Genomic DNA, 17,164 nt, shown 5'->3' on the forward strand with positions numbered 1-17,164 from the left:
TGTGTTTTTGTTAAAAGTGGTACATATTTGTCATAAACTAGAGATGTCAAAATTAAGATATTGCTTTTTAATGTCACATCCCACTCTCCCATCTTTATTGAATTGAATTGATTAAATTTATATGCCGCCCTTCTCCCTAAGGACTCAGGGCGGCTCACAACAATAAAAAGTTAAAAAAACATAAAATACAAAATTTTAAAAAGAATTAAACCATAAGTGTAACCCATTAAACCGCTCTTTCAGTTCCTAGAATAGAAAGTACTCTCAAAGTATGTTAATTGCCAATAGCCTCTCATAAATACCAACAAAACAATTTCTATTTCTTCAATGAGTTTGAATTGCATCTTTTGAAAGTGCAACTGAATCATCTTGCAGATGGCTCAAGACAGGACAATCTGTCTCAGAACTTGCTGAACTGATTATTCTAGGGATATCTCATACAAAAGAAACTCCTGGGATAAAAGAAAGTTATCTGGCAGAGGTGAACATTCCAAAACATAAGGCATTGTATTATATAAAACTGAGAAAATAATAGCCTGCCTCAATACATTAAGTAAAAAAGATTTGATTTTTAAGAACAGGTGTCCAGTTCAAAAAATATCCTTTTGAATGGGACACATTCTGCTTCTGCTTGAATATTCCCCCTCTTCCCTGGCCCCATTTTGTGTATTAAAACAGGCGGTAATGCTTGCAGGCTACAGCAGGGGTAGGCAACCTTGGCTTTTATGACTCAGGAATTCTGGGAGTTGAAGTCCATGAGTCATAAAAGAGCCAAGGTTGCCTACCCCTGGGCTAGAGCATCCAATTCTGAAGCTCTCACCTTCTTATTCTCTGGATTTTTAGACTCTGCTGAAAAATTTCACGTGTACTTACTCATATGTCCTGAACCTTCATTTCTATCCACCAACTAGCTTTTGAGGATCACAGCAACAGTTAGACCTCAACTTACAACTGTTTGTTTAACAACAGTTTAACAATTCGTTTAACAATTCTTCATTTAACAACAGTTTGAAGTTACAACAGTCTTCGAAAAAGTGACTTACAATCTATTCTTATTTTTATATTGTAACCCAGGGGTGTCAAACTGCTGGCCCATGGGCCGGTTGCATCATACGGAGGCTGCGCCCAACCCAGCACCAGCAATGCAAAAAAAAAAAAGTCATGATACGTTGCGAAACATCACGTGATGCGGCAAGTTTGACACCTGTCTTCCAGTCATATGATCACAATTTGGATGCTTGGCAACTGGCTCGCATTTACTACGGTATCTTATGGTTATGCAATCGTAAGATGCAAACTTCTTTTGCTTCTGAGAAGCAAAGTTAATTTGGGAAGATGGATTCGCTTAATACCCACATGATCCACTTAATAACAATGGTGACTGTCTTAACGACCATGGTGAAAATGGTAATAAAATTGGGTCCAATCATGCGACGATTCAATTTACAACCATGCTGGCCTAACAACAGAAATTCCAGTTCCAATTACGGTCACCAGTCAAGGATTGCTTGTAGAAGAAACGCTACTCAAGCAGCAAGGGTAGCAACCTTCCCTTTCCATTCCTGTAGGTTTTTTATTTAGCCCATTAGCTTTCTAGGTGGATTTGACACATCTATTCCCAGAAACAAAGTCTAAAAGCTATGAGACAAAGCTTATGAAATTGGTGGAGCCTTGGTGGAGCAGTGGGCTAATGCCTCCTTAAGTAATACCAGCTGCCTGCAATTAGTGCAGGTTCGCATCCCACCAGGCTCAAGGTTGACTCAGCCTTCCATCCTTCAGAGGTAGGTAAAATGAGGACCCAGATTGTTGGGGGCAATTAAGCTGACTTTGTAATAATGCCGCTTGGGGGTGTGTGAAAGCCCTAATAAGCAGGCATATACATAGAATGAAGGCTACTGCTAAGCTTGTAAGCTGCCCTGAGTCTTCAGAGAAGGGCGGGATATAAATGGAATTAAAATAAAATAAAAAATAAAAAATATATTATTCTTCTGTAATAAACTTAACAGCTTTAACCTTGCCTCTCGATCAGAGGTCACCAACCTTTCTCGGTTGGCGGACCAGAGGGAAAGGGAGCGGGAAGCATTTCACATGTGCACGTGCACGGAGCCATGAGCACGCGCGCAATCAAGTGGGGTGCGGCTAGCGCCCATGATACTATCCCTGCCCCATTCTTTCTGCAGCGCAGCACCGTTTTCACATCCTGCGTTGCGGTGGCCTCCCGTTTTTGCGCCCTAAGGCGTGGCAGCGTCCTGTTTCCACGCCCAGAGGCGCGGTGTTGTTTTCGCACCCTGCGCTGCAGTGGCAACCCGTTTTCACACCCCGGAGGCACGGCGGCGTCCCGCTTTAATAAAGATTGTATCTCCTTACCTGTGAGCTAGCTCCAGTTCTTTCACAGCATTTAGTACTTCCTTCAGGTTACTTTTCTCATCTTTCAGGACGGAGGTAGCTAGCCTTTGCAGCACAAGAGCAACATTGAACATAAGGACTGTATCGCTGGGTGCTACATGTCTTGCCTGAGAATTCAAATTTAATTTAAAATTAAGCCAATGTGAACCGACCAGAAAGCAGAAGCTGTTGTTACAACCTACCTACGAAGCCAGTTCTGGCTCTCTTCAGTAATGGCCTTCCACAAGTTAGAGAAGAGAAAACCTCCCTCGAGAGCCTATGGCGTATGCTTATTATTCATCGGCAGCATTTTATGCCTTTTTATCTTGCACAGTACCTATAATTTGTGTTTTTGGTTTGTGATGACTCTCTATATAGCAAGGGTTCCTAAACCTTTTGCCATCACACCTCCCTTTATAATAATAATAATAATAATTTAATTTTAAGCCCTAGCTTAATGTACACGCCTTCCCTGAAACATATCCAAATACAAAATGAACAGTTAAAACAATACAACGAAAGTTTGAGAAAGGTAGATTTATTTTTAAAAAAGCAACTAAAAAGGTTCTTCACACCTTCCTGGTCTCTGCACCTCCCTCAGGGAGGCACACCTCATTGTTTTGGAACCCCTGCTCTATATTGGATCAGGGTGATATTCGGGACTACCGTATTTTCCGGCGTATAAGACTGGGCGTATAAGACGACCCCCAACTTTTGAGATGATTTTCATGGGTTAAAGTCTTATACGCCGGAAAATACAGGTAAGTAGGAAGTCAGGGCTGCTTCTCAATTAGGTGAAGGTTTATCAAGAGCTTTTGGCCTCGAGATCAGCTTTGCTCTTCCTCGCCTAAACCTCGTCTCCTCTCGCGTTGGCGCCCCTTCTACTTCAGCCACACGCGCTGGCTGTTGCGGCCAGGAGCGACGACCATTGTGGCCCAACACTTCGGGAAGGCACCAGGTCTGAAAGAAGGCGGTTCTTTCCGTAGGTTAGTTAATGAACAGGGCGGCGGAGGGCGGGGGGTGGTGGTGGTGAAAGAAACGGGCTCAGCCCTGCGCCACAAGTTTGAGATTCCCTCAAAGAAAGCCCCGAGTTTCCAAGTAACTAGAAACCAGAAGAAGCCCTGCGTCGCACTGAGATCGAGAAGCCCGTTTACCCTCCCCTGCATTTTGCTGTGCTTTTCTAAAGTTTTCCAAGAAAATGCAAACTCGGGGTTTTTCCTCCTTTCACTTGCATAAATTATCGCTGGAGTATACAGAAAGGGGAAAAAGAAATAAAGGGGAAAAACCCCGCACATATTATAATATTTATTTTTCAAAAGGCTGCCTTCTACTTCAGGGTGGAGGGGCGACCCCGGGTTGCTGAAGCCCCAGCGCCAGCTTTCCGCTGCGGTCTGCCTGTCGCAATTCCCGAGCTGCGCCTTCCCGGGCGGGTGTTGCTGTAGGTCTGGCCACGGCACCACGCCCTGAAGTCGAACTCCCAGGGTCGGGTGAAGCTCAGCTCCGCGCAAACATGTCAGGTCAGCCTCCGCCTGGCTTCCCGTGCTCCCTTGAGCTCTCGTGCTCGCCGAGCGCCGGGGGCTCGGCACGCGCTTGACTCCTGCTCCCTTCCAAAAAAAAAGGGGTCTGCTGCCCTAGGACGCCGGTAAGCTGGAGCCTCAGCCTCGGTTGGGCTGGTCGGTTTATTTATGAGGAGGCCGTCTTTCGCCATTCTCGAGCGCTGGATTTGTCCATTTCCACTAACATCTCTGCTCCCGAGGATTTACTATTTTCCGGCGTATAAGGCGACTGGGCGTATAAGACGACCCCCGACTTTTGAGAAGATTTTCATGCGTTAAAAAGTCGTCTTATACGCCGGAAAATACGGTAATTATTTTGTTCTTACTATAGAAGTTTTACTCCGCTTACGTTACTTTTTACCAACATGGCTGCTTTATGGTATTTTATGCTATTGTAATAACTGTGACTGTATATGACCCTAGGATATATAACCTTCATCAATGAGAACAGTTATTATTGATAATCATTTGGGTAAGTATTAGAAACATTTTCCTACCTTTAGCAATGTTTGTTTGCATTCTTGCAATTTACCACATTTGAAGAGAGCGCGGGCCAAATACAGCAGTACCTCTGTGTTCTGATGTTTATAGAATTTTCTGAGACAATTTTCATACTATGGTGGGGAAAAGAACAAACATTTAAAGAATTACTGTTTAAATTGCCAACTTTTACAGTGTTTCAGACAAAACTGCACTGCAGTCAGAAGGCAATGTGAACACAGCTTCGTAAATTTAATTTTAATTTAATTTTATTAGATTTATATACCGCCCTTTCCCGAAGGACTCAGGGCGGTTTACAGGGTATTTTAAAATCACACCAATACAAAATACAAAAGTTAAAAAACAATTAAAAAGATTAAATTATCCCTGAAAATAAAAACCCGAGTTAAAAATTCTCAGCCTGGGCCGGAGAGCTCAAAGAGCCAAGTCTTCAGTTCCCGGCGGAATGAACGCAGGTCAGGGGCAGTCCTGAGCTCCATGGGCAGCTGGTTCCAGAGGGCAGGCGCACCCATAGAGAAGGCCCTCCCCCTGGGTGTTATCCGCCGGCAATCTTTTACCGGCGGCACCCTGAGAAGACCCTCCCTGTGTGAGCGCACTGGACAAAGGGAACTTGATGCTGGCAGCAGGTGTTCCCTCAAATATAAATATATAAATATAAATATAAATAAATGAGTTTGCAAAGCTCTCTTAGCAACTTCCAAGAACATTCTACAACAGCTTGCATTTCTACACAGGTTGCAGAAGAGAGCAAAGCTCCCTCCGTATAGCCAACACAGCAGCACAACAAATCCAACGTCTTAGCAATACTCTCCGCTAAGACGGCTGGAAAGAAAGCATGAGTTTCCTTTTCCATGCAGTCAGCTTGGAAGCCCAACACATGCATATAAATTTCTATTATACATGATCATACAAACTCTTATCACGAATGGCATATCAAAAGTTTGCCAACACGTTATCTGTAACCTCATGATTTATTTTTCATCAGTTTTCAGATCCATGGGGAAGATTTGTCCTTTTTAATTCTCTCTTTCAATGTGCAATCTTAAAAATAAGATCTGGCTGTTTAATAGTTATGGCTTTCTTCTGGGCATTAACTATTGATTAACAGACCACTCAGTCTGCCAATTATGTATCTCAATTATAGCAATCCATCTCCAATTCTTTATTATAATGGGAACCTAGACCATTTGCTTTATGCAGTAACCACAGGTGAAAAGATCCCAGGCTAGGATTGCCTATAAAGAGAAAACCAGTACCACTGATTCAGTCCTGTGAATATATCCATTACCCAGCACAATTTAAATGTAATTTTTTTAAAAGAAAAGCAAAAGGTACTGAAAACATTCATGGAATGATCCAACTTAGCCCAATATTATATGATCATGCCAACAAAGCTGCAAAAATCCTCATTCCAGAAAAGATTCAGCTTGGAATTCTTACTTCAGTGTTTACAAGAAACATGTCCTAAATCAAGATATTTGTTAAGGATTACCATCTGCACAGCACTGATGTACTGCTTCTGCTCCACATAAATGTGCGCAAGATTAAGCCACACATCACTGATATCTGCGGTTGCCTCTCTCACTTGGGCAAAAACGTCACGAGCCTCACGGAAATATCCTTTGTGTGCCAGCACAGCTCCTAAAAAGGAAAATCCAATTTCCCGATTTGTGCAAAGTCATTGCAAAATGCTAACGCAGAAAGAAAACATGAGACAAGGAATCTTACTACCTATGCCATTAGCAGCATACAAATTCTTGGGGTCATTCCGGAGGACCTGTTTGTAGATGGCTAGGGCGCGATCTTGGTGACGTTTCTCCTACAAAAGGGAGATGTGAACTCTCAAGAAAATGAACACAGGCAATCCTCGACTTATAACCATTCCTTTAGTGACCTTTCCAAGTTACAGCGGCATTGAAGAGAATGATTTACAAGTGGTCCCTGCCCTTAACGACCGTCGCAGCATCCCCACAGCCACGTGATGAAAATTTGGACGCCTGGCCAATTGGCATGTATTTAGAACACTTGCAGCATTCCGGGGTCATGCAATCACCATTTGTGACCTTCCCAGCCGGCTTCTGACAAGGACGGTCAATGGGGGAAGTCGGATTTGCTCAATGACCGCACGATTCACTTAACAACCCCACCAATTTGCTTAACAACTATGGCAGAAAAGGTGGTAAAATCGTGCAGAACTCACTCACTTTAACTGCCTTGCTCAGCAATGGAAATTTCTGGTCCCTGTTGTGGTCATAAGTTGAGGACTAGTTGTATTTACAATATTTATTAAAATGTTTTAATAACTTTTCTGTACCCTCAAGAAATGTTAAAATATATTAAAAGAAATTCATGGATCCCACAATCAATATAAAGCTAATGTAAAAGAGGGAGAAGAACTCTCTATGCTCTCATTTCTTTTAAGACTTCCATTTTAGGCCAGTTTCGTTAAAAGTCTGAACTCCCTGCTGTTGTTTAAGTGTGCCATAAAAATTCATAGTACATATAGAGTAAGGGATGATTGATAAGATCAACCTGTAATTGTACATTATGTAAGAAAATTTCCATTTCAGCATGGAGACCTCCTCTCTCCTATTTAAGAAGACTGGAAGAAAGGAAAATCCATTCTTCCAGCAGTTTGTAGATTTGAAAATCAGGATTAGACAAAATGCAGTGCTGCAAAAAAGACAGTGTAAACATGCAGAGTATTTACCTTCTCTCTGTCTCTGGTGGGTTGGTGTAGAGTCTGCAACCAGACATTGCCCAAAGCCAACATAGAGTAAGTGTCATTCTGTGTTGATGGTTGTTTCAATATTCGTTCAAATTTCTTCTGTCCTGGTCCCCATTCTTGCTTGGCCAGGTGAAGGTTGCCAATCAGGGACCAAGCATCAGGATGGTCCTGAAATAATATTCCAACACACTGAAACTCAACTTAAGTCTAATAAGAAATACTAATAGCTCAAAAAGATCCACCTCTCCTCACCTCCGAGAGGCATCCCATAAAAGCTTTAAGAATTTTAGCGAACTTTGCTAAAATTCAAACTTTGCCAAAGTTTAAGGAGAGAAAATTCCACACTAGATGCTGAGTGTGTTCTGAGAGACATTCCAACGACTGGTACTCATACAAAAATACACTACGAAAATTTCAAAGCCAGCAATGAAGTAATGTATCGTTATTAGGTTATATGATCTTTGTTTTAAAAAAAATAGTTAACAATGATTTGTTAACTGGCCACAGAAAACCTTTAGAATGCATGGCCTCAGCTGTAAAACTGCTTTCTAGATGAGGGCAAATTCTTACTGACCTGATTGATTTGAAGTGCTTCTTTAAACCAGTCGGAAGCTTCATAAAAGTTTCCTTTATCTCTAGCCATAGCTCCTAAGCGCAGATAGCCTAAATAAAGGGGGACAAATTTTAATTATCAAAGACTCATTTCCAGAACTCAGTACCTTGTTCAATAAGTGCTCTGAATGATGCATATTTGCTCTATCAAGACTTTTGTGATATTACTACTGCACTAGATTGGGTCAAAAGAACAGATTATAGTGCCATCCATCAGCTATATTAGAGGTTAGAAAGGATCACACAATGATGCTAGTCACTTAGATGTCAAATTAAAAGGAACAACAGAATGCCCATCTGTTACAGCAGCAAGTCTTCCTAATGCTACTCAAGTCCAACACAAGAAGCTTCAGAAGCTCAGGTAAGTGACACTATAAAGATATCAAACAACAATGCGATCTTCACCATTTTTCTATTAGATTTATCTTTTAAAACAACCGCACATGCTTTGCTTATTTGGATTTAAAGAGGGGGAAATTGTGGGACTTTGGCTTATAATGGCAGTGTTTTACTGGCTATGGCAGCATATGTGATCATTTTCCTGATTTTCTAAATTGTATTAATCTATTTTTAAAATCTTGCTAGCATCAAGTCTAAGCCTGCTCCTTTCCATCCAGATCCTGAAGCCTCCAGGCCCTACCACAGAACTTTTCAGCATCACGTGGTCAGCCAAAAGTTGAGCTGTTGGATATTATCAACATATTGATGATACAAGATACTATGCCGCTAAGTAAGCTTATCCAATGGTTTCATGTAGCTGATAAATAGTGAGACCATAATGACCCTGCAAGCAGGAACTTTTGGCTTGATACTTTAACCCTTATTAACACCGACTGGAACTGACTGTGGAGAAAGGGAAACCTCCACACTCCATTCCCTACCTCTTGGAGCCATTATAAAAAGGCACCGTGATTGGTGGTATTGAAACTCACAGACCATGCAGGGCCATCATAGCTGTACCATTCCCATTCCAGGGCCACAAGAGGTCATTCAAAAGTGCACGCACTGCCATCTTAGCACTATGCCCAGAACAAAAGCCAGACTGCAAATGCTTACTTCAGGAACCCGTGGCACTACACCCCAGCCACCTTCTCTTACAACCATTCTTAAAAGAGACACAGGAGATTGGCCAGAAATTATCCAAGGCTGTTCGGTCCAGCAGTGGCTTTGTAACATACCACCATTTGCTTCAAGTCAGTGGGATCCTACCCTACCCAATGATATGTGAACTAAAGGAAAATTAGTGGATAAATTATGCTGGATAACTCAATGCACAGATCTGTGAGATATTATAATTTATAACAATCTGAAGATAAACACGTGCAGCTATTTTCAATTTAAAGATTGCAACAAGGTTTCTTACAATCCACATAATTTGGATGCTCCCTGAGGATGTTTTTGTACAGTTTCTCTGCTTCGTGAAATTCACACATTGCTTCATATAATCTGGCTAAGTTGTACGATGTTGTCACTGAAATTGCATTGTAGTAATGTTCATCATGTTCAGCTTCTGCCTTAGCTCTATCCAGAGATGCCAAAAAATATTTCTAAATTCAAGTATAAGAAAAAAAATGTGTGTATTTATACATGTGTGTACATACATTATACATACACATAGGCACACACATATTTACACCCACAGCCAAGTTATAAACATATTGCATACAAACAATAATAGTGGTTGGAAAGTTGAGATTCATACCTTTGCTTCTCCCAAGTTTCCAAGTCTGAAGTGGAGAGCGCCCACATTATTTAAAATTTCTGGGGGAACATCAGCTTGTACTTTTTCCTGAAGAATTCGTGTTGCTGTGCCATAGGCTGAAAGAGCACCCTATACATTCAGAGACAGTGGAAGGATTCAGTGCAATGTGTAATTGTTCAGCATGGAGCAAGTGTACTTTAACCCACTTTTTATATACCTGTATATCCGTCTGCTCAAGGATTTGGGCTAGCTCAATCCAAGCTTCCACATCGTCTGGATACTGTTCTGTCACCTTCTTTAAATGACCCTATAAAAAAAGGCAACTCGTTACTTTATACAATTGATTTAAAATTTCCCTGAAAAGTGCCACACAGTAAAGACTCTTCTGAGGCTGTTGTAACTTTGAACAGTTGTTAAATGAACAGTCCTAAATTAAGAATTGTATACAGTATCTAGGTCGGCAGTTTGGCAGGTCGAATCCCGAGTGCCGCGTAACAGAGTGAGCGCCTGTTACTCGTCCCAGCTTCTGCAAACCTAGCAGTCCGAAAGCATGTAAAAATGCAAGTAGAAAAATAGGGACCACTACGGTGGGAAGGTAACAGCGTTCCGTGCGCCTTTGGCGTCTAGTCATGCCAGCCACATGACCACGGAGACGTCCTCAGACAAGCGCTGGCTCTTCGGCTTTGAAACGGAGATGAGCACCGGCCCCTAGAGTCGGAAATGACTAGCACGCATGTGCGGGGGAACCTTTACCTTTACCTTTTTAATCACTTCTACCCGTAATGTAGCATTTGCTGTTTCTAAGCAAATGTTTCCTTTTAAAAAACAAACTCCAAATACCCCTGAATTTAACTATGACAGGAAAATCCCTCCTAATATATACCAAGTCTGCAGGCAATACTAATTAAATATCAATTGTACATGCATTTCTCAAAAATAACTGTCACTGAGTTTGATGGTTTCACCCTAAAGCAAAAGTCATGGATTATAATTTTACTCTTATCTCTTGAGGCTTACTGTACCTTTGCAATATCTCGTTTGTCTTGATCTTCTGAAGCAGCATAGAGAGATCCAAGGATTTTCATGGTCTCATAATTGTTAGGGTAAGCTTTCAAAACTTTTTCAAAGCATTGTGATGCATTTTCTTTGTCTCCTCGGTAAATGTACATTTGACCCAGCCCAAAAAATGGCAGTACAAAAGATGAAGACGCAAACTGTGTGGCTTGGTAGTAATATTGGAAAGCCTGATCATAATCTTCCTAATAAAAGGATAAGGAAGAAAATGCATTAACACTTGGAAAACTCTTAGGAAAATAAGACTGCAAAGCAGAAAGAAAGGTATGTAAGGCATAATATACCTGAACATGAAAAGATCTGGCCAGCTGGTAGCAACTCTCTGCCTGCATTGCTTCTACTTCTGTATTGTGAAAAGCATGAAGTGCCAAATGTTGGACCTTACCATAATCCTGTATAAAGAAAATAAGACTATCATAATAATGTTCTTATAGTATTGTATAGTATAATATAGTATAGTCGGGTAACACAGATGTCACATGTGGCCCTGGACAGCTAGTAATGCCACAGAATATATAATAAAAATATAAAAAATAAAGGAAGTTTGATATTTATATACATCAATTATATATTTTATATGTAGTCTTAAGAAAACTCCTCTTCACTTTATGTGGCCCAGGTAAGCCAAAAGGTTGGGACACCCATGGTTTAAGATATAGACTGAAATTCAAGCTCTTAAAAATCTTAAGATTGTCCATTTGTTACAAGTGCACTAATTTCTAATTTCCTGAAGATAACGCTGCCTGTACATCCCTAACCCTTAAAGTCTCCCCTCTGCCTCTTTTCTCTCCTCTCTCCTCCCCTCCACCTCTCTGTGCAATTCCATTCCGCAACTGGAATGATGAAAAATAAGATTGACTTTAGGCAATCCTGAATGGCTTACTTTATAAACTTAAAATGCAACACTGAAACATAATTATTATCTATTCCTATTTGATTAGAATCAGAATCTTTACTGTGAGACTTACTTTATATTGCCATTTGATGTTTGATGTTATGAAACAGTTGGAAGAATTTCAGCTAGCAGCATAACTCAAAACATACCCTTGTTGTCTTACCTTTTTAAAGAAGAAGTGATTTGCCAAGTGATTTAATACCATAGGGTTACTAGGATCAATTGTGTAAGCTCTAGAGAGTAACTGCACACCATTTTTGATGGAATCCGCCTGAAAGGAATATTGATAGTTGTTATTCATATTGAAATGCATGTTAACTTCCTAGTCACTGTCTTTAAAAATTCAAGGTCTGTGATTTTTAAAATTGGTTTCAGAATCCTGGCTACAAGCTTGACCGCCCATGTGGATGGGTGCCAGTCCCAGCAGAAAAAACAGCTTGTTTCACAAATACGCTATGAAGATGTATGAGGTTAGACTGATAATGGTATATCAATTAGAAAAATAACAGCTAAAAAATAAGAAAACTCTGCCATATGAGAAATATGCCTTCAGAGCCAAGAACAGCAGTATGTGATTCAAATGGAAAAAGTTGATTTTTCACGGCTGTTATAGTGAGCAGAGGAGTGCACAAGTCCAAGATTAAGTGCAATGCAACTAATCTTTGTCATATGAAACCATGTTGCTAGGTAATGGCTTTTGCTGGTATTGTTTTAAAAATAAATAAGTTAGCATGAACTTGGGAGCCATTTTTTGAGCTTGAGCTGTTCTTTTATTAGTAAATGTTAGCAAGCCTGACCTGATTATTTTATAACCATCAAAATTTATAGGTTAACAGACTCAACTTTGGACAGATTTTAGTTGGTGCTCTATTTCAGGCCTATGTAACAAAATCTGTGTGACTACATTCATTCCTCTGTGTTCCTGTGATGCTGACAGAAAAGCCGATCTAAGTTAAACTGCAACAATATCACAAATCTGCAGATGTTTAAGCATATACTGGCAATCTGTATAAAACCATCAGGCCTTTTCTGGTTCCATTACTTCTATTTTAAATGACTTATTCAGTAATTGTTTCTTCAAAATTAAAGAAGCTATACATTTGTTAAGAAAGAAAGAAAGAAAGAAAGAAAGAAAGAAAGAAAGAAAGAAAGAAAGAAAGAAAGAAAGAAAGAAAGAAAGAAAGAATCAGATTTTTATTTCAAATTGTGAAATGTCCAGGGTTGCCATCCTGCCACCCAAAAAGCTGACTATAGCATCACAGGGTCTTAAGGTACTACCATTTTACGTTGAACTCACTCACCTCTTTGTTATTTAGTTCCAGAACAGCCAATCCAACTAAAGCCCCCACACATTTGGAATTGAGTTCCAGCGCCCTGCTGAATGCCAGGCGAGCTTTCTCTAGCTTGCTCAGCTTTACAAAGCAATGGCCCATGCCCAGTCGAACCTCAGCTAGGAGACAAAAACATTAAACACTTCCAGTGTTTATTTATATGAATTATATTTCTTTCAGGAGACATGGTGATTCCCTCATCCAATTTTTCTTTAAAATAACTCTGTGAGCCAGATTGGGATGAAAGAACAAAAGGCCCAAAGTCACTCAATGGGCTTTGATGGGTTGGGGGGAGGGTTTGAAACTTGAGTCTTCCCAAAGACAGCCCAACAACTCGATCATTACATTGTGCTGGCATTGTCATTTATATTCCCTTCTTAACTTCAATTACTTATCTATTATTGACTCTTTGCACACAATAGCAGGCCTATTTCCTCAAGAGTTCCTATGTTCATTTGCTTAAATGGCATTTATGCAAGTGAAGTTCTGTCAAGTGAACTGCAGAGAATGCAAAACTCTTAATTAGATGAGCTACTCCAAAATCCTCATTTAAACTGTAAAGATTAGTGGTGCAGTACTTCCACTTCAGTTTCCAAAATACGTTTCAAAAACACAGGTCTAAAATACCCACAATTATTTTCCTCTGGATAGTGCATGAATTTAGGAAAGGGCAAAGCTGCTTTAAGGTGTTGAAGACATTTATACCCCCATACATTCAGAGGCATCGTTGGTAGATCAAATTTAAAGCACTGTACAGCCCTAACAAAAATCCATATTTTTAAAAAATTTCAGCTCTGTAATTTTCATGAGTGATGACTAAAATCTGAACCACAAAGCAGCTCCCGGTTCTGGTAATAATCTCTGTTGGATTCACCAAAAGCTGCTATTTTAGGAAGGCTGCAGATTCAGAAATATTTTCTAAAAAAGATAAAAATTCCCTAGGTGGCCAATATGTAGTGGTTGCTGGGCAGGAAGCAGAGAAACACAGATTCTATTCTTAAGTCAAGGACACCAAATCACTGCTACATAAAATGCTGGGTTTTCATTAAGAGTTGCACTTCAAAAGCATGCAAATGCAAGTAGATAAATAGGCACCACTTTGGTGGGAAGGTAACAGCATTCCGTGTATACAGTCATAACAGCCACATGGCCACAACACTGGGTCCCTTGGCTAGCAAATGGAAATGAGCATTGCCCTCCAGAGTAAGACACAACTGAGCAAGGGAAACCTTAAACAGGGGTCTTCAAAACTGACCCTTTTATGACTTGTGAACTTCAACTCCCAGAATTCCGCAGCCAGCATGCCTGGCTGAGGAATTCTGGGAGTTGAAGTCCACAAGTCATAAAAGGGCCAAGTTTGAAGACCCCTGCCTTAACCATTACCTTTTTATTGTGCATGCTTTGCTTCTCACCTGGGCAGCCAGGATTAGTTCGCAGGGCCTTTTTATAATAGGCAAGGGCACCTCGGTAATCCTTCTTGTTGAACGAAATGCATGCTTTACCTATTAGAAAGATGCAATAAAAGGTGATAAATATCTCTAAAGTTTTTGATAGGCATCAGGAGTTCACAATTTACTGATAGCAAGTATATTAAAAGAATAATACAGTCATTCCCTGAAAAGTGGGTGTAAAAAAACACAAGTGACAAGTATGTCCCCATTTCCCTCTAATCCAACTGGCAGCATCCTGCTTGTACTAGTTGTACAACAGATACATTTCAAAAAACGCTAGATGTTCTATTTTTATTAATAGCACAAGGCCAGAAAAAACCCCATAATTAGTTACTAAACTTTCCCCTACCTTTATCGTCTTAAATGAGTCTCTGAGTCTCACCATTTCTTTTAACAAGAAGGCTGAATCAGGGTTTGCAGCATGTCATGACCGCATTTTGCATGTGGTGATGCCACGCTCTAAGTACTAGAGAGGGAGGTAGTGTAGCTTTTTTAAAAAAATTATAGGAAAAACCACCCATTTCAACTAAAGATCTAAGCTAAGGTAAAGGGTAAAGGATCTCCCGCACATGCATGCTAGTCATTTCCAACTCTAGGGGCCGGTGCTCATCTCCGTTTCAAAGCCGAAGAGCCAGCGCTTGTCCGAGGACGTCTCCGTGGTCATGTGGCCGGCATGACTAGACGCCAAAGGCGCACAGAACGCTGTTACCTTCCCACCGTAGTGGTCCCTATTTTTCTACTTGCATTTTTACGTGCTTTCGAACTGCTAGGTTGGCAGAAGCTGGGACGAGTAAAAGGTGCTCACTCTGTTACGCGGCCCTCGGGATTTGACTGCTAGGTTGGCAGAAGCTGGGACGAGTAACAGGTGCTCACTCTGTTACGCGGCCCTCGGGATTTGACCCGCCAAACTGCCGACCTTCTGATTGACAAGCTCAGTGTCCTAACCCACTGAGCCACTGCGTCCCTGTAAAAAATCTAAGCTAGGTAAGTCATTATAGGTCATGGTACCTGGGTCTTTTATTTCCTACTTTACTTTCAAGGTCCAAAATGAGTAATAAGCTATAATTTCTAACCCAAAAAAAGAGGACTTATTTTGGACTTCAGCAATCTGCAGCAGGAAAAGCAACATGCCAAGATGAAACAGATTTCCCTTGAATATCCCACAGATCACAATCTCTCAGGACTGATGGGCTCAACATTGTTAAACTGCATTTATTCTCAGAAGACAAAATACAACTGACTCACCAAGAAGGGCTGGAATATTATTGGGAGACTGATTGAGTACAAAATGAAACTGTGCATCTGCTTGATCCATCTTATCACCCTCCAGAAGGCAGAAACATGCTCTTCCCAATAAGTGATTCTACAAAAGCAGGAAATTATCTTATTTTTTTTATTTCTAGGAGAAATGACTACAAACCATGCTGATGGAGTTTCAAAATCACACTTTGCTCCTACATTCATTATTTTGAAGTGTTGCCTAATTGCTTCAAATGTTTCCTTGTCCTCCTCTTTTTATATCCACTTCTTTTCTATAGCAAATGATAGACAATACAGTAACCAACAGACATAAATCCTTTATATAATTCCCGTAGCCTCTTTTACTTTTTCAGCAGCATGCCAATGTAATTTTTTCAGCTAGTAGAGATTTTAAAACCTCTTGTTTGTAACGGCAACAAATTCTTGATCTAATTTTTTTTCTGATGCTTTGTATTTTTACATCACTCATACCTTTTTTTGTTGTTGAAAAATGTTTGAGGAACTCAGAGACTAAATGTTATCCAATTGCTCTATTACTATTTCTCCAATACAGTGTATGAATATACATCTCTGAGTTATTTCTGTTCATCTTTGATTTATACCCTAGGTTTCCTTCACAAGCTAATGCTGGCTCTCTCCTTCAATATTTTGTTGACACAACCCTATAACATTAATGGATTGAGAGTAATTGGCTCAAAATCACCCAGAGACTTCCACAGCTGAAGATACAATTGAAATTGGGACTCGCTAATTCTATGTATTGACCCTGTCTAATGCATTATGGTCCAATGGAGAGACGTTGAATTTTTTGGATAACAGTGGGAAAAGAGATTGCCAGAACTAGGTGCCTTTACTTCAGCAAGAAGTTCTTATAACTAAATACAAAATAGTTATTTCTAGCCTCCTTCTTTCATTCTCTAAATCTTCATCAAGCCTGCGAAAGCTCCAGTTTTGGACACCGCAATAAACCAAACAATGTGACCTAGCTTGTTATTTGAATGCAATCATATCCTGCATTAATAATCTTTTTTAAAAAAAATAAAGCATAGTAGAAAACCTCTCATCTTCAAGAGAGATTATTTCAGTATGCTATATCCTAAGGCAAACATACCAGTATCTTTGTCATTTGCTGACTGATCTTACCTGATCATACATGATAATTTTATCAGCCATAGTGTACAACAGTGTAGCTTGGGTAATAAGCTCTTTCTTGTTATCTTTGTTCTTTTCTTTCCGAGCCTGCTGTACATAGTAGGCTGCTAAGGTATCTAAGCAAGTCATCTGATCTTTTTCATGGTCCCTATAATCCAGGTTTCCATCTATGCGAGCAGCCTCTAATAGTTTCACAAAGTCTTCCGTTTTGCCTTGTTTGTAATATTCCAGCTAAAAAGTAAATGAAAATACATTTAGCAATCCACTATTAAAACCACATTCATAAAATATGCATGACACATAAAGTTAAGCAAATACATATAAATTATGACAAGAAATCAGAGTTCTGGACTATATTTGTAACATGTCATCCTTTTCATTGTTGATGGAAACCATTGTATGTATGTATGTACGTACGTATGTATGTATGCATATCTGAATAACCTCTCATGCTTCCAGGAGGGGGAAATCCATGGGTTGCATACAGACCCAATTCGATTTCTGTGAGCACCAAGAG

At 40.2% G+C, this 17,164-nt stretch overlaps 1 protein-coding gene across 1 annotated transcript in view; it reads right to left on the reverse strand.

The window, feature by feature from the left end:
* The window catches only part of CTR9 (CTR9 homolog, Paf1/RNA polymerase II complex component), a 30,647-nt gene that overhangs the window by 11,378 nt on the left and 2,105 nt on the right, over positions 1 to 17,164 (reverse strand). The window contains exons 3-18 of the mRNA XM_081346741.1: positions 16,639 to 16,878; positions 15,481 to 15,598; positions 14,197 to 14,286; positions 12,755 to 12,903; positions 11,617 to 11,724; positions 10,843 to 10,950; positions 10,507 to 10,743; positions 9,702 to 9,791; positions 9,485 to 9,613; positions 9,146 to 9,329; positions 7,745 to 7,833; positions 7,153 to 7,338; positions 6,174 to 6,261; positions 5,935 to 6,083; positions 4,439 to 4,555; positions 2,368 to 2,513 (exon numbers count right to left, since the gene is read on the reverse strand). Of these exons, the coding sequence (XP_081202867.1) occupies positions 2,368 to 2,513; positions 4,439 to 4,555; positions 5,935 to 6,083; positions 6,174 to 6,261; positions 7,153 to 7,338; positions 7,745 to 7,833; positions 9,146 to 9,329; positions 9,485 to 9,613; positions 9,702 to 9,791; positions 10,507 to 10,743; positions 10,843 to 10,950; positions 11,617 to 11,724; positions 12,755 to 12,903; positions 14,197 to 14,286; positions 15,481 to 15,598; positions 16,639 to 16,878 (2,228 nt within the window). The remainder of the gene's footprint in view (positions 1 to 2,367; positions 2,514 to 4,438; positions 4,556 to 5,934; positions 6,084 to 6,173; positions 6,262 to 7,152; positions 7,339 to 7,744; positions 7,834 to 9,145; positions 9,330 to 9,484; positions 9,614 to 9,701; positions 9,792 to 10,506; positions 10,744 to 10,842; positions 10,951 to 11,616; positions 11,725 to 12,754; positions 12,904 to 14,196; positions 14,287 to 15,480; positions 15,599 to 16,638; positions 16,879 to 17,164) is intronic.

Source organism: Vipera berus (assembly GCF_964194415.1).
Source record: "Vipera berus genome assembly, chromosome: 1".
In the NCBI taxonomy this organism is placed as follows: Eukaryota; Metazoa; Chordata; class Lepidosauria; order Squamata; family Viperidae; genus Vipera; species Vipera berus.